The 25292-nt window shown below is 54.1% G+C and overlaps 3 protein-coding genes across 3 annotated transcripts in view; all 3 read left to right on the plus strand.

Annotated features, from left to right (window-relative positions):
* LOC119098607 (puromycin-sensitive aminopeptidase-like) overlaps nucleotides 1–6762 on the plus strand; it is a 40118-nt gene extending 33356 nt beyond the window's left edge. Inside the window, 10 exon segments of the mRNA XM_037221579.1 lie at nucleotides 293–416; nucleotides 749–883; nucleotides 885–984; nucleotides 1545–1710; nucleotides 2474–2579; nucleotides 2813–3032; nucleotides 3749–3948; nucleotides 4417–4524; nucleotides 4904–5026; nucleotides 5837–6762. Of these exon segments, the coding sequence (XP_037077474.1) occupies nucleotides 293–416; nucleotides 749–883; nucleotides 885–984; nucleotides 1545–1710; nucleotides 2474–2579; nucleotides 2813–3032; nucleotides 3749–3948; nucleotides 4417–4524; nucleotides 4904–5026; nucleotides 5837–6046 (1492 nt within the window). The 3' untranslated portion in view covers nucleotides 6047–6762.
* Nucleotides 6763–18717: 11955 nt separating this feature from the next.
* On the plus strand, nucleotides 18718–24551 carry LOC119097996 (metallophosphoesterase 1). The gene is made up of 4 exons (XM_037220929.1): nucleotides 18718–18817; nucleotides 23194–23355; nucleotides 23670–23853; nucleotides 24406–24551. Exons 2-4 carry the CDS (start codon nucleotides 23239–23241, stop codon nucleotides 24549–24551), a joined length of 447 nt encoding a protein of 148 aa, XP_037076824.1. The 5' UTR covers nucleotides 18718–18817; nucleotides 23194–23238.
* On the plus strand, nucleotides 22230–23095 carry LOC119097995 (A-kinase anchor protein 14-like). Its single transcript, XM_037220928.1, has 2 exons — nucleotides 22230–22409; nucleotides 22661–23095. Exons 1-2 carry the CDS (start codon nucleotides 22230–22232, stop codon nucleotides 22781–22783), a joined length of 303 nt encoding a protein of 100 aa, XP_037076823.1. The 3' UTR covers nucleotides 22784–23095.
* Nucleotides 24552–25292: the final 741 nt, after the last annotated feature.

The following is a 25292-nucleotide window of genomic DNA, read 5'->3' on the forward strand; positions in this document are numbered from 1 at the left end:
GAATCAACGCCCGCCTTTGTTGAGAAGGAGTGGATGCTGGTGTGGGCCGCGGTTCAGCGACAACGCGTCAAGCTATCGCCTTTTAGCCTGAGCGCGGTGTGTTCCGAGTATGCATTTTATGAACTGATTAAGCTAATTCGGGCCGTCCTCATGAAAACTGTCTAAGCTCTTTGCCCGACCGTGCCTTCTGAAACGCTTACGTAACTCGACGCAAAACCCCGGTGCGGTGCGTGATGCGTATACCGAAGCTGCTATTGTGTTCCGACTCCGGCACTGGTGTTTGGCTCCTCAGGACGTCCCACCCGATCGAGGTGCCGGTCAGTAACCCGGCCGAGGTGGATGAAATCTTCGACGGCATCAGCTATGACAAGGGCGCCTGCGTCATCCGCATGCTGCACGAGTTCCTCGGCCACGAGGTATGCGGCCGCCGGCCGAGACAAGCGGGCTGTGTCGTCGCCGCGGGGGCCACGGCGGATCTGCTGCGGGTCGTAGATAGTTTCCACCGTGCCAGGATGGCGTGCTCCACTTGCCGATGACTTGTGACCTTGGCCTAGGCGTGCGCCGTGTGGCTCGTCGCGTTCTCTTCACAGTCAGGCCCGCGTGCACGTGACGTCGGCTGGTGGACACTCCCATCTGGAGACCGCCGCGGTGCGCTGGTCGCTGGGTCCGTCTGAGTCCGGACATTGACCTCCAGCACTCACCCCATCGTCGGCCTCCACTCACCGCCCGCCCTCCCGCCGCGCGGCAGGACTTCAAGCGCGGCATGAACCTGTACCTGCGCCGGCACCAGTTCGGCAACACGTTCACCGAGGACCTATGGGCGGCGCTGGAGGAGGCCAGCGGCAAGCCGGTGGGCGACGTCATGTCCTCCTGGACCCGGCAGACGGGGCTACCCGGTGGTGTCCGTCGCCGAGCGGCAGGAGGGCAACGCGCGCGTCATCACCGCCTCACAGCGCCGCTGCCTGGCCGACGGCAAACCGGACGGTACGCCGCCCTGGCGGAGGAGGGGCGAGCCCCCGTGCTGGGCGGGGCTGGGCCGGGGTGGTGGGACAGGCGCCGGCGGCACCGCGGTCCCGGTGTAGCCGCCGGTGCTGACACGGCCACCGAAGGCGAGTATTCAGGTGCGGCGTAGACACCGCGGCCTACCCGCCGATCGGAACGGCACGAAATATTCGGCGGCGGCGGCTCATCTTCGCTGATATGGCGCCTGCTCTGTGCTGTCGGAGGCGGCCGTCGCTGGATTGGGCTGTCTGCATGCGGCCAGTGACGTCAGGAGTCGCTGTATGCATGCGACCTGTGACGTCAGCAGCTGCTGTTCCGAGTGCCGCGTGCGCGCGCGCGGTAGCCTTCAGTGCATGGTAATGGGCCACCAGCTGCGGCTGATAGCCGGCGGTGGATGTCGGCGCGTCAGGCTTGCCAAATCGGGCGTCGAGTATCTGGCAGGTGGTGATGACCTGATCTGACCTGACCTGACCTGACCTGACCTGACCTGACCTGACCCGACCCGACCTAACCTAACCTGGCCTGGCTTGTACCACCGGCAGCCGATGACCAGATGTGGATGGTGCCGCTGTCGTTCAGCTCCAGCAAGTCCCCATCCGAGACCATCCACAAGGTGATTCTGGATACGAAGTCAACGGAGGTACGACTGGAGAATATCGCCCCCGCAGACTGGGTCAAGGTCAACCCCGGCTCGGTTGGCTTCTACAGGTGAGCGTTCCTTGCGCCCACGTGACCCCTCACAAGCTCAGGCTGAGGTGAGCGTCAGGCAATGCCACAGACGTTGTGACTCTGCTCCGTAAAAGTCATGCGGGAATTTTTTAAGCAGAGTGGATTGGCCTCATTTCTGTTTTAGGCATTGTTTTGCGGTGACGTAACACTCGTCCCTTGTATTGATCGCCGAGTACAAGGGACCCGTGGTCAGCCGGAGCGAGGGGAGCGACTAGTGGCGGCCCGCAGGCACACTGCATTTCCCAAACCGCAATGACGGATGCGCTACATGTGATTATCATGTCTGCAAGATGATCAGCGCGGCATGTCATGTTTGGCCGTACTCGGACGATGAAGGATAGCCTTGTGCCGCCGCGCTGCAGCGAGATGGTGTCGCTACCGCGATGTGCACCGAGTTGTTGGATCTCATCGGAGCGTAAGGTGCCGGCCCTGCTCTGCTGAATGGTGTAACGCTACCTGTCACGGCTGGGCTGCGGGGGAAAATGTCGAACCTATGTGATGTCCCAGCTAAAAAGGACACGAACTCCCGAATAGCAAAGGAACCGATCACATCCGGGAAGCTCGCGTAGGTCCAACTCGATGCCCCCCCCCCCCCCCCCATCGCCACCCGTGCCACGCCTCCCTTCTCTCCAGTTGGCGTCGACCTCTTCCTCACCTGCCGTCCCCAATGTGTCGGTGCCGACGGGGAAGGCGCCTGGCCTCAGTCGCGCGCTAACCGGCCGCGCGCGCCCACGTCGTGCAGGGTGCAGTACCCGCCTGAGATGCTGGAGCAGTTCAAATCGGCCATCGCCAGCAAGGTTATGCCACCGCTTGACCGCAATGGCCTCGTGGACGACCTGTTCGCCCTGGTGAGTATGGCGTCGTCTGGCTGCCGCTGCCGCCGCCGCTTGGGCTGACGGCGGAGGATGGAGTTGCGTGCACTGCGGCGAACTGGTGTATTTGCGTCCCGCTGATGTAGACGGAGCAGCCGGACGTGACTTACTGAGGAGCCGGCTGACCGGTCCAGCGCGCTGCCGATCACGGCGCAGCGCGAGCCGTGCCCTGGCGGCCACTGACCGTGCCGTGCCGTGCCGTCGCTCAGGTGCAGGCGGGCGACTCGAGCACGGTGGACTTCCTGCGGCTGGCGGCGTCGTTCCGTGACGAGGACGAGTTCACCGTGTGGTCGTGCCTGCTGAGCTGCCTGCGCCGCCTGCGGCCGCTGCTGCAGCACACGGACATGGTGGAGCCGTACCACGCCTACTGCCGCCGTCTGCTGCAGGCCATCCACGCCCGGCTCGGCTGGCACCAGCAGGACGGAGAGAGTGAGTCGGAGCTGCCCCTGGGTTGCACTCCCCCTGGCTGGTCGCCGGGCCAGGAATGCCACGTGGAGTCGTATCCAGCGACACTGTCGTCCTGGCCGCAATTGGATGTTTGCTTTATGTTTTGCAGCAGGTCGGCAGTAATGGGTCCGACCGACTGCGTCCACCTCAACTGTGTACACCTCGCCCGCCTCCCCACAACTGCGCACACCTCACAACTGTGTACACCCCGCCCGCATCCCCACAACTGCGCACACCTCACAACTGTGTACACCCCGCCCGCATTCCCACAACTGCGAACATCTCACAACTGTGTACACCTTGCCGGCATTCCCACAACTGCGCACATCTCACAACTGCGTACACCTCACGACCGCGTACACCTTGCCGGCATTCCCACAACTGCGCAACCTCACAACTGTGTACACCCCGCCCGCATCCCCACAACTGCGTACACCTCACAACTGTGTACACCCCGCCTGCATCCCCACAACTGCGTACACCTCACCTGTCACCTCGCGCGCCAGGTCACGCGGCTTCCTCTGACTGGGCTGGCCTGGCTCCACCCTGCCATGTCACAGAATAGCTGTTGCATACCCAGCGCGACCATCCCAACGCCCGGCCACGTGACGACCGTGCTGACGTGACCTCTGCCGGCTCCGTGCGCCAGGCCACGTGACGACCGTGCTGACCTGACCTCTGCCGGCTCCGTGCGCCAGGCCACATGACGACCCTGCTGCGGCCGCTGGTGATCGCCCACCTGGTGTCGTTCGACGACGAGGTGGTGCTGGCCGAGGCGGAGCGGCTGTTCCGCGCGCACCTGGACGGCGGGGGCGTGCTGCACGCCGACCTCCGCTCGGCCGCCTACCGCGCCGTGCTCAAGCGCGGCGGCAAGGAGGAGTACGCCATGATGCTCAAGGTGCGGCGTGCGGCCGCGCCGTCGCCTGAACAGGGAGCGCCTGCAAGGCTGCCCTGCTCTTTGTTTGGGGTGTTTGAGAACGGTGACCGTCGCAGGCCCAGCTATGCTGGTGGAGGGAATGTGTGTTTGTCGAACGTCTTGGTCATATCCGGAGATGTGCGTTCTGGATGAGAGATTAGTCCTCGGAAGGGATAGAGCGCTATTTTCATAACGTGAAGCCGGGGCTGAAGAAGTCCTGGCTCGTGTCGATGTGGCGTCCTCGCGTTTGTGGACGCTTCTGTCGTTGCCGCGCCGCGTCGGAGCCGGTGCTGTTGCAACGCGCCGGCTCCAGGGCAACATATACAAACGTCCGTTTCTAACGACACGGGAGCGTGCAACGCCAATGATCAGCAGCACGCGGTGCCTGGGCCGTGGTGCGCCAGCGGGTGGCGCATGCGTAGGCTGACGCTGCCGCGGGCCGCTCCCCAGCTGTACCGGGAGGCTGAGATGCACGAGGAGAAGAACCGGATCGCGCACGCGCTCGGCTCAATCCCGGACGTCTCGCTGCTCTCCAGCGTGCTCGAGTTCGCACTTTCGGTGGGTGTCGCCACCCTGGTGGATTGGCGTCGTGTGAACTTCGAGCGTTTGTAAGCGAATCATCTTCCAGTGTTGTAAACGAATTACCTTCGAGCGTGCTTGAGTGAAGTACTTCGAATGTTTGTGAGCGAGTCACGTTCGACCTACCTTCGAACGGTTGGGTTTTCTTGCCCCACCTGGAGCCGCTGACTTGCTCATAGGCTTGACCCGTCTGTACGTTAAGTGTCGAGTAGAGCTGTTCAAACACGTAGCTGGTGACATGGGGCGCCAACGCTCCGCGTGAATCGACTGTGCTGCCATCTGTTGCTGAGAGAAGCGTATGGCGGATGACACGCACGCCGCCGCGAGCCCAGTGTTTGAAGACGGTGCATGTCGGCAGGACGAGGTGCGAGCCCAGGAGTCGGTGTTCGTCATGATCTCGGTCTCCTCGAACCGGATAGGACGCGACCTCACCTGGGACTTCTACAAGCAGAACTGGCAGATCCTCTGCGACCGGTACAAGGTACGCGCCCGCCTGCGCCACCACACGTCCGCTGGATGCTGGGCCTTTAGGCCTGGCGAGATCCAGACGTCAGGACCGCGATTATTTATGTGACCTACAGCCAGTCCTTCAGACCCCTATGCCCCTCAACCAGGCTTTTGATATTCGGTTCCGTTGGGCCGCCCAGGCCCTTGTTCGGGCCTCCTCGAACACTGCGTCTGGCCGACTTAGGGCACCTTGCCAGCGCAGGTCCCACGTTAGGCGCTATGGGCCCCGACCGACATAAATCGCTGGTTTCGACTCTGTTCCTGCTTGGAAAGTGGGCGCCCATGGGACCCATGCCGCCACAGAGCCGATGGTGCGTTACTGGCGGTGCTGGACCGACATATATTCTCTTGTCGACTTAGGGCCCGATCAGCGTGCGGGGCCCTGTGACTGGCATCGGAATGTCCGTCCCTGTGGGCGGGGGTCCCTGAATACGACCTCCGGCCGGCCTTTCGGGTACTTAATCGTAGCTTCCGAGGGGCCGAAAAGGCCCCTTGGAACCAAGGGGTGGGGCACGTCCCTTCAATGCCCCCCCCCCCCGCCCCTCCTTTGCCTCCGCTCCTGCATACCACGATGTTTCACCACGCATACGCACAGCATTTTTAAAAGGCAACAATCACGATTTAGCATGTTTTGCGATCAGCTGTGCATAACGACGCGTGGTCCAGTGTGATCTCGCGGTCCCACGCGGCGGCCTCGTGCGCGGGGAGCGGCAATCCCGTGTTGGTCGTCACTGCCGGCCGTGTCGTGCGGTCCTGCAGCACTGACCCGGCACATTCCCTACAGGGCCGCCTGCTGGCTCAGCTGGTCAAGTCGCTGACGGACGACTTTTGCACGCTGGAGCGCGCCGAGGAGGTGGAGCAGTTCTTCTGCCAGCACCCGCACCCGGGCGCCGAGCGCAGCATCCAGCAGGCGCTGGAGACCATCCGCCTCAACGCTGCCTGGCTGCAGCGCGACCGCGACGCGCTGGCCCAGTACCTGGCGCAGTGTCAGTAGCCGCCGCCAGGGGCGCTGTCGGCCCGGCGAGGTTCCGGTGGCGGCCGCAGCGCGGCACTGCTGGCGTGCGACGCGGGTTTGCGCGTGGCGGTCGATGGCGAGCGAGATGGGAGGTGCGAGCGGGGGGCGCAGAGTGGGCCTGGAAGGGGTGTCGCCCATCCAGTAGTGACGGCTTAGCGCGAAAAAAATGAATTTGCAGGTATGTTTGATTAGCACTATGCTTGCATGCATTTGATATTGATGGCACTGTCGCATCCCACCATGTTGTTTATCAAGTCATGTGTTTGGGTCGATTTTCCAGGCATGTTTGATACTATAGCATAATTCATTTGCATAGCCCGCAGCATAATTGTTACAGACTGAATGTTAATAGAGTTCTGGTGCAAAGCCTGTGATGCAGGTTAATGAAAACCTCGGTGGGGAACCTGCGGTGTGGTGCGGGTTATACCTTTGCAATGTACGAACCGGAAGGTTTTTTATGTTGTAATTGAAAATTCCGTTGTGTGCCGGCAGCTATTTCCCGTGGGACAGTTAAGTATCACTACATGTTGGATTTGGTTGTGTGTTGTACAAAGCAAGTACTCAGTCCAGTTCAAATGGCTGCTTGCATGCTAGTTTTGCTGGTGTTGCTCCTATTTGCGAAGCTTGAGTACAACTGTTCGATCAAATATTTGTTGATTTTTCTGTTTCCATCGAATAAATGTCAGTTAATGATGTGTGTGTTGTGGTCAGTGACCGCAGATCTTCGCAGGCGATGGGACAGGGGCATATGCCGTTGTCAGCCTGTTTCCTCACACGCAATTTAAAGGGTAGCGATGAATTTGCCTGAAGATGGGGCAGTAGTACTCATGCTCGTATCGTGAGGTCCGTGATGGATAGACATCCACTTGAATGTACGCCCGGGTGGTCGGTTGAAAATCGTTTACTCGGATCGGATGGGGGGTCATTTGATCACTGAGATATCAAAAATGAAACGAAATGTTCTATGTTTAATGAGGTTTTAACTGGAATAGTCACGTTGAAGGCCTTTCGGTGCTGTTCACAATCCTGCCCTTCTTAAGCCGTCTAGCTTCTGAGCTACGCGTCCGCTAAAATGGGGAAGGTTTATCGGGAATGGTATTTCAGTCACCTTGGTATTCATGGCGTTGTAATAATGTCATTCAAAGCCTGCCATCCCGTATGCCATGCGGCTATCAAGGCCAACAAAAGCATAACTGTCGAGGTGTTCACATCGGGCGTTCGTACGCGCAATTTCCAGGTACAACGGCCGTCAACTGGCTCTCAATCAATGTGCAAGATATAACGACGCAATCATGTCCATGACGCAGCGAGGAGCGTATTTACTAAACAGAGAATTACGCTGTCTAGAGCAGTCTTTTCCACTTGAAAGGGATGCCAATGGTTACGTGAGTTCTTTCATCATATCTGATGCTTACTTCAGTATCTTCGAATGTGAAACATTCCCTTTAAGATAGCTAGAGAAGTCTGTATGGGAACTCGCTCATGTCAAAATTGAAGTTCCGAGGTCATGACCTCGGAGTCAAATAAGGTCACACAAGATCAAATTGCAGGTCGATGTTCAAAGTGCCCCCAGGCCTCGTGCAACCGCCTTGAACCTAGATACCTGTTCTGAGCAAAAGGTCGCTGATTTTAACTTAATAACAGTGACCTTTTTACCTTTAGAAGGTCGTGGTGACGACAATCCTATAATATCTGTTATTATAGTAATGGAGCAATGTGTGGTGTATGTATGTGTATATACATATATATATATATATATATATATATATATATATATATATATATTGTGTGTGGTGTGTGTGTGTGTGTGTGTGTGTGTGTGTGTGTGTTGTGTGTGTGTGTGGTGTGTGTGTGTGTGTGTGTGTGTGTGTGTGTGTGTGTGTGTGTGTTGTGTGTGCGTGTGTGTGTGGTGTGTCCACTACTTCGTTGGTGATGTACCTGACAAGCTAATCGTAATAATTTTTAATGGGATTTTCACACGAGCAAGGCCTGCTGGCAAAGTGCGTCCGAGTCATATCAAAATTCCGCGTTTTGCAAGAATGAGCGCGTGGTGTGCGAAAAGAGGGCGCAAAAATCCCCACAGATCTAACACGGGCGACGCTAACTTCGCGACGACTGGCCGACGGCCCGACACGCTTCTTTTCCTGGAGCCACATCTCGATAGCCAAGGGTCGCAGCGACATGAAACTGGCACACCCAGAAGACAATGCCATGCGCCACTGGACTGGTATAAGTTTTAGGTGTCACGTGGTTCGCAGCACGTGCACACATGTTGAAACATACAATTGGCCGTTTTTTGACGGGTTTTACGTTTTGGGCCATATATTGATACGCAGCGGTGGTATGGGCGTGAATTTTGTTTCGCAACATTTACAATTTAAACGGCTACACCTCCAGTGTGCATTCCGAGTTTCTTGCGTCATACGGTCGCGCTGCAAATTGCAATACAAGTTGCAAGCGGCCAAGTTTTGAAAATCGGCGTCGAATACAAGCCCCTACCGTCAAAACTATTCACGATTTAGCGTTGAAAACTACATGAGTGTGTTGGCCGACGCGTTCTTTCTCTTTGCCACCCATTTGTTGACCATATTTTCACAATGGTCTGCTCCGAAATAGGTCTAGATTAATGGGCTGCATGGCGACTCTATGCCGCGACGGAAGGGCGCTGTCCGGTGTCCCGGCCGACGTCGGCGGTTGCTTTAAGGTCAAACGGCCGTCGGATCATGTGATTGGCCGTCGTAATTAACTGCTCCGACCGATAATGCCACCCTGCACCGATATCTCGACAACGGCAGATCGGGGCAACCCGGGAGTGGCACGAAGAGATGAGCCGTGCGAAATGCTGCGATCGCACGTATCACGTGGCACGCGTTCAAAGATGGATTTTGCTCTCGTCCACAGGCTTACCGTTTTGTGCCAAATCTCGGCACCCAGGAAACAGACACACTTCGGAGTGGTACGCTTCGATCCCCGACGGCAATGATTGGTTACATGTGCTACGTGTCATAGCGTTCACGTGTTGAAATATGGATCTGGCTGTTTTCGACATGTTTACAATTCCTGCGATATTGTGGCACTCAGGGCACGAAGTGACTCGAGAGCGCCACGCTTCGATAGGCAATCTAAGGGGCAATCACTTGATGTAAGATGTGGTGTCCCACGCGTCACGTTCCACGTGCGCACTAACTGTGAAGATCCACTTTGCCGATTTCGTCGGTTTTTGCGTTTTACGCCACATTTCCGCACTCAGAGCATGTGGTTTCACGGACAGATATGCCGTGATAAGGAATGAAATGGCCTGTCGTGTGTTTTCACGAGTACGTAAGCACGGGTTACGTGTCACATCCAAACGCTCCGGAACGATTGAAATTTTGTTGCCAGGCCTTAAATTTTTGTGAAGCATTGCAGCACCTAGGTCAGCACCAGCACCAGCACCAATGCGTGCCGCTCGCCAGGTGCCACTGGGGAGCGGCACGGATTGATATGGAATCGAACAGACAATCATGTTGCATGAACTGTTATGTCGCACGTGCTGCGTGTCACGCGTGCGCGACCCAGCAAGCCAGAGTTGGCCGTTACCGACTTTTCGGTGCCATACGATCTTTTCAATAAGATTTGATGACTAATAAGATATCTCACCGTCAGCCTGTAGGTGAGAGCCTGCTTTCCCCGGCCTAACTTGCAAGGAAACAGTTGTGTCACATGACCAGCGAAAGTGTGTCTAAGAATACGCTTGTATTGGTCGACCGTGGGCTCAGGGTAAGCGGGGGGTTTGGCTGGGCCGAAAAATTGGTTTTACTCTAAGTTTGCCGAGTTTCTGCGATTTTTTTCAAATACCTTGACTATTTCGATTAAATTGGACAGAAAAAATATTCTAAATGTACGACTTGCTTGATTTGGTAGATATTAACAATAGGGGTGTCAATATTGGTAAATTATTAGAGGGGGCGAGCCGAAGGCCCGACAGCCTACCGCCCCCTCCCATTTTTTTCTCATCAGATGTAGCCCACTTTATTTTGATTAACGACAATTTGTGTTTCTAATCTTTGTACAGCTTATAAAAATGCATTTGATTTAAGCAGCATATAAGTCATGCAGGGCTGGACCCAGGACGCGGGCGCTGGACGCACGCGTCTATTCTGATTGGTACCTGAAGGCGCCCCTTTAGATGCCACCTTAGGGTGCCGATGGTGCTCTTCTGTGGCGGCCATGGGAAGTGGCACGCATTCTGGTTGTGGGGGACGGGGACGGGGTTAGCCATAAAGGACTTGGGTCATCCCCACATTCTAGAGCTTTTCACTTTAACCTCACAAACCATTGAGTGTCTTATGGCCATATGTATGTGAAGTTCATTGCATCGTTTATCCGCACAGCTGTTACGATTTGTATCTTGTGGTGAGAGCAACCATGACTTTTCGTTATGAGAGTAATACGAGGCACCACTACACGGAAAGATCAAAAAAGATATCTTTGAGTTATGGCCATCTTTCACCCACGTTTTTGTAGTATTCCAGCCAAAAACATTGGAGGACCCAAGCTAGCACTGGGGGGGGGGGGGGGGCATCCCAACATTGGAGGGTCAAAGGGTCAAGGCCCTCACAAAAGAGCACAAATGGACACCCGTGATTAACAGATTACCCGTGAATTTTGCGAAGTTAGCGAGCTAAACTTTAGCTACGAGCTAAAGTTCTGTACTCCCCGCACATTGGAGTGCATCCAAGTGTTCAGCTCATACAGACCGTTAACATATCACAGTTTGAGCGTTTTTGCAGGGGCCGTTTGTGTAGGCTGAACGTGGGCTAAACGTGGGCGGACCGTGGGGTGTCTCTGACACATCATTTGAGGTAACTTCCACTTTTGGGAAGCATCTCCCCGTGCTTATCTTTTGGAGCATCTCCCCGTGCTATCTTCCGCAACGACAGTGCAATATGTCCTTTGATGTCGACGCGCCCTATAATCCCAAATAGTCATTCGATCCTAACGACCAGCACTAGCGCAGCGGGATTACCTGACAAACTGCGAGATCCCAGGGAAAGGGCACATGGAACAGAGTACTTTAACACACTTGGGTGCGACTCAATTTGAGACCCTCTCATTCCCTCCGAGGTTTTTACAAAAAAAAAATATATTTCGGAACGCACGGTGTAGCTGCGCAAAACTCTGTAGATCTGTAGGATGTTGAAAATTGGAGCTTTTGGCATACAAACTTGATGTACCTTGTAAGGTCACTGACTAGTATATGGCAGGTTAAAGTCAGGACGTGGTTGGCTGAAAAGGCCATTTCTAGGGAATCGTTCAACCTGATACGGCAACGGAGTGTTAGGCGAAGCGATGCATCTCTGAGACAGCTTCTTCGGCAAAAAACGATTACAACTGCAATTACAACTAATTTCGTTGACCTAAGGTCAGGTTTAAAGGTCAGACCGAGAACAAAACCGGCCTGCTATTTTGCTACTACTTGGGAGATTGAGAGCTTGCTTATGGAGTAGTTTATGGTGATCATCTTGAATTCACTAATAACGGACAGCAACATAAATGTTCATTAGACTTCTTGAAGATCATAGAGGTCACTGACCTAACATGACCAAGCCCAGCATCTTGTTTTAGGAACATGCTGCCCAGCGAAACCCCTCACGCTTACCCGAATGCCAAAGTGGAAGCAACAGGTGTTTGCACGCTTACTTCCCTGCGCTGAGACACGGCGATGTGGTCAGTACTTGTGAGTCACAACAAGGATGAACTTGGCTGACACATGGTTCGGCACAGCCAATGTAACCGGCTTGTAGTACTACCATTGTTATTGTCAGCCTGAGACACGGCGATGTGGTCGGTACCCGTGAGTCACAGCAGCGACCAACTTGGCTGACATGAATGCCACGCAGGCATTCTGCTGGAATGTTTACGAGGGGACCTTGATGTGCGGCGCCGCAGCAATCATGATGGAAACTAAAATAAAAGTGGGATATTAACACACTCAGGTGGCGGTCAAATTTTCCCTCCCCCGAAGGTTTTTTTCGGAATGGTTTTCGAACAGCGTGGTGTGGCCGCGCGAAATTTTGCTTAGCTGCAGATAATTGAATAGTGGATTGTTTGGTATCAAAAATTTAGATATAATTGGGGAGGTCGTTGACCTATGACCGGTCAAAGTCAGGCCATGGATTCAGCGAAGTCAATTTCTAGGGAATCGCTCATTCTGATCCAACAACGGAGCCTTAGACGAAGCCATACATCTCTGAGATGCTTTCTTAGAAAACACAGCAATTGAATGAACAAATTCCATTGACCTAGTGTCAGGTGTGAAGGTCAGACCAAAGTAAAAACCAGCCTACGTAAGTTATTCAGTGCATTAGCGAGGAACATTATTCACATAGATGAGACAGTAGTAATAAATAGCCTTATTCCTCGGAGAAAAACCAGGAGAATGGAGATACAGTCGGGTTGTATAGATCCATTCCTCTGGTCTTTCTCTGAGGAGTAAGGCTGTTCCCACTGTCCTTTCTATCAAAACCAGCCTGTTGCATTACTCTAGGGCTCGCTGTATAAAGTAGGTTCTGGTGTTTATTTCAAATTGGTTGATAACAGGAACCACATTGTACATCGTCTATGCACTTTTTAAAGGTCACAATAGGCCACTGACCCAAAATGACCGAGGTAAATATTTTGTTTCCAGGAACATACCGCCTGGCGTACCCTTTGTCGCCTTTTCAAGTGCAAAACTCAAAGCAGTCTTGTATGATTTTGGTCACCATGATTTTTAATAGGTCAAACAAGCTTTTGGCCCTTAATGAGCATGTGACCTCTTCTTCAGAACAGGTATCTAGGTTCTAGGAGCACTTTGGAGAAACATCTGGAATTTGACATTGTTTGACCGTATTTGACCGAAAGGTCATGACCTAGGGGCCTCAAACGTCCACACTTCAACTGGCATGCATTGTAGGGACGTATCACGAACACATTCATATATCACGCAATGCCTGTATGACTCCATGGATCATGGGCGACTCGCGACACTTACTGCCACACGCTGAACTACGTCATCTTTCTACTGGCTCAAAGTTCCCAGCGCATCACAAAAGGTTATTTCTGAATATCGTACCACTAGGTGTCGTATCATCCCAGGCCGCTGCGACATCCCAGGCAACCTGCCACGACAGCACACCTTGGTTACCTCTGTTTCATTGCAGTAAGTGTTCGAACTGAATATTGACACCACCAAACTCCAGAACATAAAACGACTGTTTTCTAGTTGCCAGCCGCCGCCCGAGCGTAAAAATAATAACTTTAGTGGGAAGGGTTCATACAAAAGGGAAAGCTGGCATCATGATGTATCACCGGCAGCTCTCGCGCACGTTATGTGCTACGGTGGATAAGGTGCGGATCACGTGACGTACGTACCACAATATAAACTACGTCAGCGATGTAATGTTGCGACGCACCTGGCGCATCATAAAACAACAAGCTCTAAATTTGGCAGCACTAGCCGTTTTATCAGCGTGGGACACGGTGAGACAGCTGTCGGAGGCGGCCCGTTGCGAGATCCCTTTGATTATACACGAACATCAGGTGCGCATTTGGCTGAACTTGCTTATAAGGGCCACACGGATTATATCCAAAAATACAAATGCGACATAAAGCTCCACACAAAGCCATGTGACGTATGTTTCCCTAGCATAGCTTATGCATGACGTATGGTTGTCACTCTGAGATGAGTGTCGAATATGGCATGTGTCTGCCTCGCCTCTAACATCAGTGTTCTTATTTTAAGGTCTGGGCTCCCACAGGCCAGGACTGGTGCTCCTTGCATCCTGTGTAGTCAAAACAACTTACAACACATTCACCACCACAAAGACCTACGAATTTCATAGACGTTCAGCTGCAGCTTTTTATGGCTTGGCGTTTGTGTCCATACAGGAGAATGATGTCCATGCCAGCTTCGAACCCGGTCGTCTCGTCTCCAGAATAGATACGAACACCAAACAAAAACCGCAGCTGAACGTTTGTGATATTCGAGGTCTTCGTGTTGGTGGATGTGTTGTAAGTTGTTTGGACCGCATAGGATGCAAGAAACAACAGTCCCATTCTGTGAGACCCCAGGCCTTAAAATAAGGCACTGAAGTTAAAGACAAGGCAGACACATGCCATGTTCGACACTCATCCCAGAGTGAAAACCATACGCCATGCATTCACCATGCGGGGAAGACATGGGACACATCGCTTTGTGTAGAGCTTTGCGTTGCTTTGTATTTTCTATATGATCCGTGTAGCCATGTAAGCACATCTTCTGCGGTGTCGCGGTTCACCGCAGGTTTGCTGGCATTTCAACCGAGCGCGTGCAGGATGTTCGTGTGAATCAAATGGATCTCGCAACGAACTGCCTCGGACTGCTGCCTCATCGTGTCCCAGGATGACACGACTGCGTGTGCTACAAAGTTTAGAGGTTGTCGTCTTGTGATACGCTGGGAGCTTCGAAACATTGCATGGCTGGCATGCAATGAGACGGAGGAAACCAAGGTGTGCTGTTGTGACAGGCTGCTTGGGATCAGTCTCGATGGCCTAAGATGATACGGCAGCCAGAGATACGCTATTCAGAGCTTAACCGTTGTGATTTTCTGGGACCTTTGAGTCATTAGACAGATGACGTAGTGCATTGCGTGGCACTGCAGCAGATTTCTGACTGCTTGCGTTATATTTATACTAATGAAGACCTGGCTTGTGCCAGTCTTTTTCGCGAGTCAGAAAAAAGAGATATCGTTAAACACAGCTTCTATTTTCTCGTCACTTACACACACCAACACTCACACCACAACGCCCACCAACACAGCCAACAGCGGTCCTGCTTCTTCAAGCCCGGAGAGAGTGACAGCATACAGAATCAACAATGGTACAGTTTATATATCATGCGCATCGGAAATGATCCATGATCGTGGGGTCCAGAAATTATGTGATAGTTAACCAATGAAAGACAAGTGCGACGTCGTTTGATGGTCGGCTAAACCAATCAAAAAGTATGGATTGCCTTGCGATCCCACAGTCTGGCGATGCCACACGCACCTGGAAGGTGTTGATGCGCTGAAGGCGAATTTTTAAAGCAAATACCGGATGACATTTCAGAAGCCAGGCGTAGTTCAGGCTCCAGTGGAACGGATGAAATGCGGTCAGTGCTCATGCCTATTGGAACAGGTAGGCGAGCCAGACTAGGTGGCATTCGCATCCCCAGCTCGGACTGCTGAGCCCGTGTTGGAGGAATCACTGTCGATTGGTTTTGTTGATGAGGTATCCATGCAAGCGATTTTCTGTATATGGCACCGGGGCTCCCCACCACATCGGTGGGGAGCCTCGGTGCCCACCTGAGGGACGGCCCAACACTCACCCGGAAGGTGGTCACCGCCAGGGCTGCCCCGGTGCTGTACGGGGCAGACGACGCGTCCCACACGGCCAGGTGCAACTGGGGAGACCCGTCCCCGTCCTGACCATGATTCAGTGCCGCTGCCCCCTGAACCCTTAAGTCGCTGCGCACGGCCAGGCGCCCCGAGCGGAGACCCGCACGGAACAACCAGCCGCAGCGTGAGCGACAAGCCGCTCGACCTGTGTGGGGCCTCACGCCCCCCCCCCCGCGCCCCCTGATGTCATGGTCAAAGTAGAGCTTTGGGACACGTCGTGACTAACCCGCACGACGCGACACTCAGTCACCAGGATCCGGTCAACTCGGAGACACGGGCGAGGGGGCACGGTAACCCCGATAAAACGGGGATGAGGAATGGTGAGAGGGCCGGAAGCGGGAATACAGGCGCTTAGGAGGGAGAGGGCGGGACAAGGAGCAGAAGCTCACGTACTGGCAGGGTCGCTGAGCCCTGAAATGAACAGCACGCGCTGTCCACCCGTTACCGGAGCTGGGACCCGAGGGGGCGCTAGTCTCCTCCACCGGCCGAAACCGGTGCCCTGCGGAGTGGATCAGTCACCATTTCGTATGAACATGACCATGCATGTTTGACTGAAAATGTTCAATATTCAATCAGAATCGATTAGTGATATAAATTCTGTGACGAAGTTTTGAACATGCGAGCTCGCAAATCATACCCGCTACCCCGACGGGACGTAAACAGGGGGCTTAAATTTGGTAGCCCGTAGTAGTATGATTTTTGGCTGATACTATAAAGGGGTTGGGATATACTAGAAACATAATTAAAAACGGAGATTTCCCCAATAAATTGGATGTCAGTCGTGTTCTACATCTTTATTCCAGCACTACGTGACTAGATAGACAGCACACTTGGCGTTGCAAAGACAAATGCTGCTTGGACTTTTTAAGACAAATCAATATCAGGATTTGCCTCCAGAAAATCCTATTAAACTACGTTTTCTGGCTCCGACACCCACGCCATGTTCGTCGTAGTCAACGCCACTGAAGGTTTATATGTGACGCCTTTTTACCAAATATGTATGAATTGTACATCTATAAATATTACGTGAAATACTTATTTTAAATGTTGGATGGGCAAGTGAAAAGGGTTCGCGGGGGATAATGCCTTGACTACTCTCATATATCTCCAGGGCTATTTTTGAGCTGAGATATGCACCACGACTCTGACTAGCAGAAATTGCAAAACTTGCCAGAATTCGTCCCATTTTACAGGAAAATCTGCTAACTTGAGCTGTTGTTGTTGCTGTTGTTCCATGTTGTATTTTTGCACAGGGTGCTTCTAAACGCCTACGGTTAGCGTTCTTCGGAATAAAGCACTGGCAAACTGGTTATCCCATCTGTCTGTCGGGGGCGGGTTGGAAGCGCATTTTAGTAATTATTTTGTAGCTCCGGTGCAAACCAACGCCATTTCCCAGCTCAAAATGATTCATTGAATGTGCTAGGTTGAAAGAAATCAGGTTTGTGGAAACATTTATGCATAAACCAGCCCACAAAGGGCAGCGTTTTCACGCCGCCGTAGCGTTGGTGCCATATGATGGCCGCTCTGAAGACCTCGAGCGACCCTGGGCCAGACGATCTCCATCCAAGGCTTCTTCGCGAGTCCGCAGATGTCCTGGCAGCGCCCCTCAGCATGCTTTTTCGAAAACCTTTGGCATCCAGAAGGCTCCCTCTGGAGTGGAAGCTTGGCGAGGTCCCGATCTTCAAGAAAGGTAACCGACAATCTCCAGCGAGCTACCGCCCACTGAGCCTTACTGCTATTCCCTCCAAGATACTTGAAACTGTCGTCCGTGATGCCATACTTAATCACTTCTCAGATTCTGGACTTCTTCAAGCAGCCCAGCATGGATTTCTCCCTAAGCGGTCCTGTACCACCCAGCTGTTAGAGGTCATGGAGGATTGGAGCGCCGCGGTAGAGGATGGAGAGCCGGTGGACGTGGCGTATCTGGACTTCAGCAGAGCCTTTGATTCTGTTCCCCATAACCGTCTGCTCTCCAAGCTTCATGCTTACGGTGTAAGAGGTAATTTGCTACGCTGGATCAGGGTTTTTCTTACTCACCGGGTGCAGAGAGTGCGGGTCCAGGGCTCGAAGTCGGACTGGACCGACGTCGTCAGCGGCATCTCGCAACGGTCAGTACTTGGACCAACGCTGTTCATCATTTTTGTGAGCGATCTACCAGAACAAGTGCGAAGCGTGGTCAAGATGTTTGCGGATGACACCAAGGTCTATTGTCGTGCCCCGAGACCCCTGACTCACTCACCTCTGCAGGCTGACCTCGGCGCCCTGGCCAAGTGGTCAAAGGAGTGGTTGCTCCCCTTTAGTGCAGCAAAGTGCAAAATAATGCACATCGGGAACTGCAACCCGAGGCTGACGTACTTCTTGGACGGCGCCGAAATCGTGGTCGAGTCCACCGAGAAGGACCTCGGGATCTTCGTGGATTACCGGCTCCAGTTCCACGTGCAGACGGCGGAAGCGATCTCCAAGGCCAACCAGATGCTGGCGGTCGTGAGGCGGTCTTTTGCCAATATCGACGCTCGCACGTTGCCATTGGTTTTTAAGATCTTAGTACGTCCGTACTTAGAGCATGGCAACGTTATCTGGGGCCCGTTCGGCAAAGTGGACCAGAAACGGCTAGAACGGGTTCAGCGGCGAGCCCGGCTTGTCCCGGCTTGTCTATGAAGTGAGGCGCCAGCCATACCCTGAGAGGCTCAGACTCCTTCAGTTGCCCTCACTGTACTATCGTCGTCGCAGGGGAGACATGGTAACAGTGTACCAGCTGTTTCACGGAGGCATGTCGCTATCGGAAGAGGAGTTCCTGACAAGGCACAACTCGGAGGTGACAAGAGGACACCAATGGAAGCTCAGAAAACCGCGAGCTAGGACTCTCGTCCGTCGTAACTCATTCAGCATGCGGGTTGTCAACGACTGGAACGCTCTTCCACACCTGGTCGTGTCGTCGACCTCAGTTGAACAGTTCAAGTCTAGGCCTGATACGCACTGGGCTGACATCATGTACGACGTCCCACACTGAATCTTCCCATAATGTGAGACTGTTTGGTTGCCGGACCGGGAGCCTGACGAGACCGGGACCTACAGGCCTAGTGGCCTTTTACAATTCCCGATCACCATCAGGTAAGGTAACGTATGATTACGTCCCATGATGACGTCACAGCGTCGCTCATCCAAAATGCAGTAATGCAGGGCTTGGGGGGCGGCAATTTGTGACTGAAAGGTTGCCTGGACCTGGACGGGATTTGGCCGGGGAGCCGGTGGCGGTCAACGATAAGACGAAAATATGTGCATTAGAAAGGTAACCGATTGCACGTTCCAGGTAAGGATATGTAACAGAGCCATGGCTGAGCACGTTTTGTATCATGGACTCACTGGAAAGCTAGTGCCATTGCTCTAGAAAACTACGTAAAGTTCACGCAAGCTACGAAATTAGTGTGGGATGCTTAGTGGTCATTATGCACATAAATACATTATGCGGCAAGATCAAATTGCTCATCAGCTGGTGCTTTTATCACATTTAACTCGATGAATAATCATGAAACAGATTATGTTGTGGACATCAGCTTACCCTCTTTACAGCTTACTATCATAGAACAGCAGATATTGGTCAGGTGTAGGTCCTGTGACACTGGAGGCACAATGTCAGGCTATTGTGGTAGTTCAATCAGCATGTGCTTTTCAGGGTGGAGCTTCTGCAGGCTGTTGACTGATTGACATGATGGCTAAATATGGTGTCTTGATGTGGTAGGAATATGACATGGAATGTATGGTTTTTGAGAAATGATTTGAATGTGCTAGAAGGTAGGGTTGATTCTTTTTAAGTCCTAACTTACAAGTTATTCAATGAATTTCTTTGTGAAATGAAATGTGGGCTTGCTGAATGGCATGCTGCAATGGTATAATGCTCAGTTTTGTTATCTTCACCCTTAGTGGTAGTTTGTGCATTACAACTAATTCATCAGCACAATTTTGATTAATGTAAAAAACCTAAAATTTCCCTCAATCAGATCCTTGAGATTGGTGCTTCAATTTCAGATGCTGTACTGTCAAGCACATCATTGAGCTTGAAGTCCTTATCCAAACTCGACCTGTATAATGGATGTCTCAGCTCCTGGTGCATCATCCTCAGAAGACCCTCCTACAGATGATGTCCCTGCACCTTCATCAGAGAGGTCCTCTACAGAGGATGCTCCTAGACCATCAGAAAACCCCTCTATAGATGCTGCCCCTGCACCATCATCAGAAAACCCTCCTATAGATGATGTTCCTGCACGCTCATCAGAAAACCCTCCTATAGATGATGTCCCTGCACCTTCATCAGGGAAGTCCTCTACAGATAATGCTCCTAGACCATCAGAAACCCCCTCTTTAGATGCTGCCCCTGGATCTTCATCAGAAAACCCTCCTGCAGATGGTGTTCCTGCACCCTCATCAGAAAATCATGCTGTGGATAATGTCCCTGCACCTTCATCTGGGAGCCCTGCTACAGATGATGCCCCTGTAGAGGAACCTTCCATACAAAATGCACCTGCTGACCTGTCTGCAAATGAGGCCTCAGCAATACAATCAGGGAATGCTTCCACAACCACTGTGCCTGCCCCACATACAGAAGAAGCACCTATAACTGGTATGCCTGCCACACCCATTGAAGCTCTTCCATAAAAGATGACCAAACTACGCCCTTGAAAGACCGTTCTTCAAAGGGTGGACCTACAGCACCATTGGAAGATCCTTGCAAAGGGTGCCTCTTTTGCACCAATGGAACGACCCCAAGCCAAGCAGAATGTTCCTGCTGGTGTTCCCACCAATGATGCCCCAGTCATGGCATCAAGGGATGCAGTTGAAGCCAATACTGGTGCTTTGCCCATGGAAGCTCATTCCACAAAGATTGCAGCTGCAAACCAATTAGGTGGCCTCTCCAAGATGTGCCTGCTGCTGCCTTGGAAGATCCTGTTGCAAGGATGACACGCTTCTGCTTCTGAAGATCCTGCCACAATGGATGGTGCAGTCCTTCTCTGGATGAGCCATCTATGGGGGAAGCACCTAGCCAGCCTGTGGACGACGGTGGCAGCAAGTAGATGACCACAGTGATGTGGATCCGTCCTCAAAACCGTCGTCCACCATGGATGCCTCATTTACCTTTGAAAGGATCGTCTTCGGTGACCCCTGGCAGTCCACCTTCAAAGGGACCTTCCATCAGGATGCTGGCGACCACGCGTCGAAAAGGCATCGGTGGAGGAAGCCCCATCTCCATCCCCCACCGAAGAGCACTTCGAACAAGAGACACTCAGATTTATAGCTCAACCGAACCCGTCCGCAACGAGTACCCGCGACCGAAACTTCAAGGAATTCCTCGGCAGGAGAAGCCACAAATCTCCGTTCGCGACGAGTCCTGCGCAGCGCAACGCCCCGGACCCCATATCAGGCCAACCCGTCTGGCGAGAATGCAGCGTCGCCGGCCCTCAGGCGAGCCGTCGAGACGAGCCCCCGGACGAGCTGTCTGACCTGACGGACCTGTCCGAGCTGTCGGAGCCGCAATGTCACGACGCCACGCGCGCCTGGTGGTGCACGCCGTGCTCTCCCGTGCTCCAAGCTGCTGGACGCCGGCGCGCTGCCGCAGCTGCAGGCGGCACCGGGCGCGCTCTCCGCCGCCGGCCTGGCTGCTGCGCCGCGTGCTCGAGGCGGCGCGGCGCTACGTCGAGTCGGGCGACCGGTGCCGTGGCACCGGCTGCTGCCGCTCGGCGTGCGGCTGGCCGAGCACGTGATGACGGTGCCCGAGTGGCGAGGCGTGGAGGCGCGCGCGCGGCCCGCCTGGAGCACCGCGTCATCTACCGCACCTGCGCGAGCTGGGTCTGGCGCCGCTGCAGCTGGAGGCGCGACGCCTGCTGCGCCAACTGCGCCGACGGCCGACGCCGAGCAGTGGGGCGCGCCAGGGCGCTGGCCGAGGCGGCCGCTGAGCTGGCGAGCGCCGGCCGCCGGCGCGCTACCCCGGCGCCGATGCCGGACCGCGACGCGCAGGAGGACGGCCGAGGCGGCGCTGGTGTGCAAGGCCTACCGCGCCGCCTGCCGCGCCCTGCTGACAGAGCCGGGTGCCGCCGCTGGCGCCGCCCCGGGCCCGACGGCTTTGACGTGCGCAGCGGCGTGGCGACCGTGCACGAACGTGGTGCGGTCGGTGGCGATACGCCATCCGCTGGCGCTACTGCGTCGACTTCCTGCGCTCGGAGGAGGAACGCCTGCTGGCGCGTCACGTTCTTCCAGGTGGCTGTGAGAGCAACTCCAAGGATCCTGCGATGCACTGGAGCAGCTCTCGCAGATTGCTGGACCCGGTGTTTGATTTTTCTTTTCTTGTACTTGATTGCAGAGCCATGATGCCGAAAGCAAGTGGAGTGTAGGTTGGAGCATTGGTGTGTTGGAAAGGGTTAAAAGGGCTGTTCCGTTCCTTAGAGATAATCGGTGCGGTTTAAACGTCAGACACAGACCACAACTTCATGTGAAGGAACGAAAGCGCATTCCGAATAGCACCAGGTACATGCCGCGACATACCTAATGGCAGGAGTATAAATTTTGAGAAAATGAACATGACTTAATTTGGATTATTGTAGAAAATTAAGTGAGGTAGTGTTGTCCATAACTTAGTAGTGTATGGCTGCCGTTCGCCCACCCTTCTTGTTTGGATGATATGTACCCAGGATGACATTCTTGTCACTTCACTTCATGCACAACTAAGCCGGATGCTGCGTTCGACCATAAAGGTCGTCTTCGGGTACCGCACGCCGCTGCTGATGTTGGCGCTCTTCTTACAGGTCCGCTTCAGTATCCCAGAACACCACCAACCGATCCCGAAGGCTGTCGCATACGTGTTCTTCTTCCTCACCGTGCCGAAGTCGCAGTTCTCCAACGCTCCCGTGGAGGTAATACCGGCGCGACCCGAGGCCCTAGCTCCTGTAACGCGTGACTGGCGTCAGCTGTCTCGGGACCAGGGTCTTTTCCTCAGGGGGTCGCATAACTCGTGTGATTCCAATAACTGATTTGTGAATGTTGGTCTTTACATGCGAGGAATCGCAATTGCTGCTACATCACATTTGCCACGAATGCAGTCATCACCAGCCGTTCTTTCCTGAGATTGGAGCAGTGCCAATGTCGCCTCCCCTTGTCTGGCCAGGTATTCTACATGATGGAGACCAGTCGAATGCGACACGTGCCGGGGAAAACCAGTTTCCAAGAGAAGTGGCTCATCGACATCGTCAACGTCAAGCTGAAGTTCTGGCGGGAGATCAAGTTCTAGCTTGCAGCGTGCAAATGACTCGGTCGACGGACAGTTCATGCTTTGCCGTGACAAATCAATGTTTCTCGCAACGAAGTTGGGAGTAGAGCGAGACCACGAAACGAATTTAGTAACTCCGGCAATGACAAGGCTATGGGCGGTATCCTCCATTTATCCTTGAGCGTTCCTGATAACCCTATCCCAAGATACCTTGATCGTTGTGGGTAAATTGGTTGTGATTAGCTCGTCTTTGAAATGTGCCTGTTTTCAGGCTGTCCCGGCGCACTCCGTGTGGTGAACGTTACACCTACAATACACAACATATGCACGTAACCTCTGTAGCATCCCGCACTGAAGAAAAGTTGGCCCGCAGCGCTGAGATGGCCGGCGGCCGTCAGTGTTACGTCGTTAGTACTGCTTTTCTCCGCCAGAGTCGCCAGTGAGCCACGATGATCAGCTGACCCGCAGCCGGTGAGATGGCTGGCGGCTGTCAATGTCGCGTGGTCGGCGTGTTCGCCGCCAGTCTGCTGGCGTTCTGCGTACTGTTGTTGCTATACTGCGAGGTCTTCCACCACTATGCGGTGCTGGCCCAGGTTAGCCGCCCTGCCCCTCCGCTCCGCGTGTGACGGACGATCCGAACCGTCAAACACGAGCATATGTAACATGCACATATCACTATAGTGCTGGTGAAACTGGTCAGCAACTTTGTTGGCAGACAAACTGTCTACGTGTGTTATGTCCCACTGGACTTTGTGCGGCAAGCCGCAATTGTTACCACTCAATTCTGTGAAAGCTTCGGCCTTCCCGCCCACCGTGTCGTCACCCTGCTCTGCCTGCTGCCCTTGGGCGACGCCCGCTGTGTGTCCCGCCGCCTCGGGCGCGCCCTACAGCGTGCTGGTGCCGACAGTGCGCGTGGCCGGCGCCGCTGTCCGCCGGCGAGCCGGGCCTGCGGCTCATGCTGCTGGCCGACACGCACCTGCTCGGCTCGCGCCACGGCCACTGGTTCGACAAGCTGCGCCGCGAGTGGCAGATGCACCGGTCCTACGTGTCGGCCGTCACGCTGCACCAGCCGCACGCGGTCGTCTTCCTCGGTGGGCGCCCGCTCCGGGCAGCTGGTCGCTGTCGTCAGCAGCCTGACCTGCTGCCTCCGACTGTTAGCCGTGTCGCCGCCGCTTCAACCTGGCGGGTGCTAGCATCATCACGATCAAGTCCATGCCATCGGTTCTGTCGTTGGCACGGCGTATCGTTCTTATATTCGTGGCCTCAATCAGAATCATCGTCAGAATCGCCATCAGCAGTTAGTTGCCTCATTCGGCAGTGAGTAGTCATTTAATGCAGTGAGTCAGACGTAATCTTGCGACAACGATGATATAGGCGTCAAGTTAAGGTAGACCATTTCAGTATGATCGATGGGGTTTTGACGGGCTGGAATGAAGGGAATATAGAACTCTCGGCTCAGAACGGCCTATCGCCACGCCGTTCGTTAGCCTGCTGTGGTAAAGGAGCAACAGCTGCCCAGTACCTCGTCATATGCTCACAAAATGCAAGAGAGGAGTTTGTTTGTTCCGGTGAAGTTGATGAGTGTTGTCTATATGGGCCGCGGAGCTGCGTGAGTGGACCGTCAGCGTGGTCTGGTGACCCAGGTGACCTGCACGACGAGGGCAAGTGGAGCGGCCCGGAGGAGTTCCAGGAGACGGTGCGCCGCTTCGACAGTCTCTTCCCCGTCTCCGAAGGACTCCGTCGGCTGGTGGTGGCTGGCAACCACGACATTGGCTTTCACTACAGGTGAGGACGGCGGTCCGTCGCTGTGGATGGCTTTCACTAAGGTGAGGACGGCGGCCCGTCGCTGTGGATGGCTTTCACTACAGGCGAGGACGGCGGCCCGTCGCTGTGGATGGCTTTCGCTACAGGTGAGGACGGCGGCCCATCGCTGTGGATGGCTTTCACTACAGGTGAGGACGGTGGTCCTTCGCTGTGGATGACTTTTACTACAGGTGAGGACGGCGGCCCGCCGCAGCGGACCAGGAGCACGTGGGAACTAACTTCAATGGTTTCGCTTTGAGTCCATCGCCCGTTAACATTATGCTTGTTTTGTGGGAACAGGTTCTGAAATCAGCTTGATCATGGCGATTGCTGTTCGCCCTGCCATACTCCAATCCGAATATTAAGTTTACGGCTTGTCATTCCGGTGCTGCCCCAGATCCAAATAAGACACGCGCTGCAGGCGACCCGGAACGGTGTTGCTGAATTAATTTTGAGCGAGATGGAAGCATTTGGCCAATCCTCCCCAAAGGAAAACGCGGCGGATTTGAACGCCTTTCCTTTCAGAGGAGGGACCGGAAGCAGATGCAGCATGTGCGGACGCCACGTCGGCAGCAGTGACCGCTGGTGTGTCGTCTTATCACGTGTTGTGCGCGGTCAGTGGCGCGCCCTGCCCCGCCTGCCGGTGTTGTGTGTGACGCGTCTCTGCTGTCAGCGCGCGGCGCCGCATTCTGGAGCCGGTTCGACGCGGCGCACAACACGTCAGGGG

Source organism: Pollicipes pollicipes, unplaced genomic scaffold, assembly GCF_011947565.3.
Source record: "Pollicipes pollicipes isolate AB1234 unplaced genomic scaffold, Ppol_2.1 Scaffold_4740;HRSCAF=5597_pilon_pilon_pilon, whole genome shotgun sequence".
NCBI classification, from domain to species: Eukaryota; Metazoa; Arthropoda; class Thecostraca; order Pollicipedomorpha; family Pollicipedidae; genus Pollicipes; species Pollicipes pollicipes.

Excerpts from the sequence above, each read along its gene's own strand:
- LOC119097995 (XM_037220928.1), top strand. The coding sequence starts at position 22,230 with ATGCTGCGTTCGACCATAAAGGTCGTCTTCGGGTACCGCACGCCGCTG. Across the intron at positions 22,410-22,660 it reads TCTCCAACGCTCCCGTGGAG|GTATTCTACATGATGGAGAC; the intron begins GTAATACCGGCG and ends TTGTCTGGCCAG.
- LOC119097996 (XM_037220929.1), top strand. The coding sequence starts at position 23,239 with ATGGCTGGCGGCTGTCAATGTCGCGTGGTCGGCGTGTTCGCCGCCAGT. Across the intron at positions 23,356-23,669 it reads ACTATGCGGTGCTGGCCCAG|TGCGCGTGGCCGGCGCCGCT; the intron begins GTTAGCCGCCCT and ends TGGTGCCGACAG. Across the intron at positions 23,854-24,405 it reads GCACGCGGTCGTCTTCCTCG|GTGACCTGCACGACGAGGGC; the intron begins GTGGGCGCCCGC and ends CTGGTGACCCAG.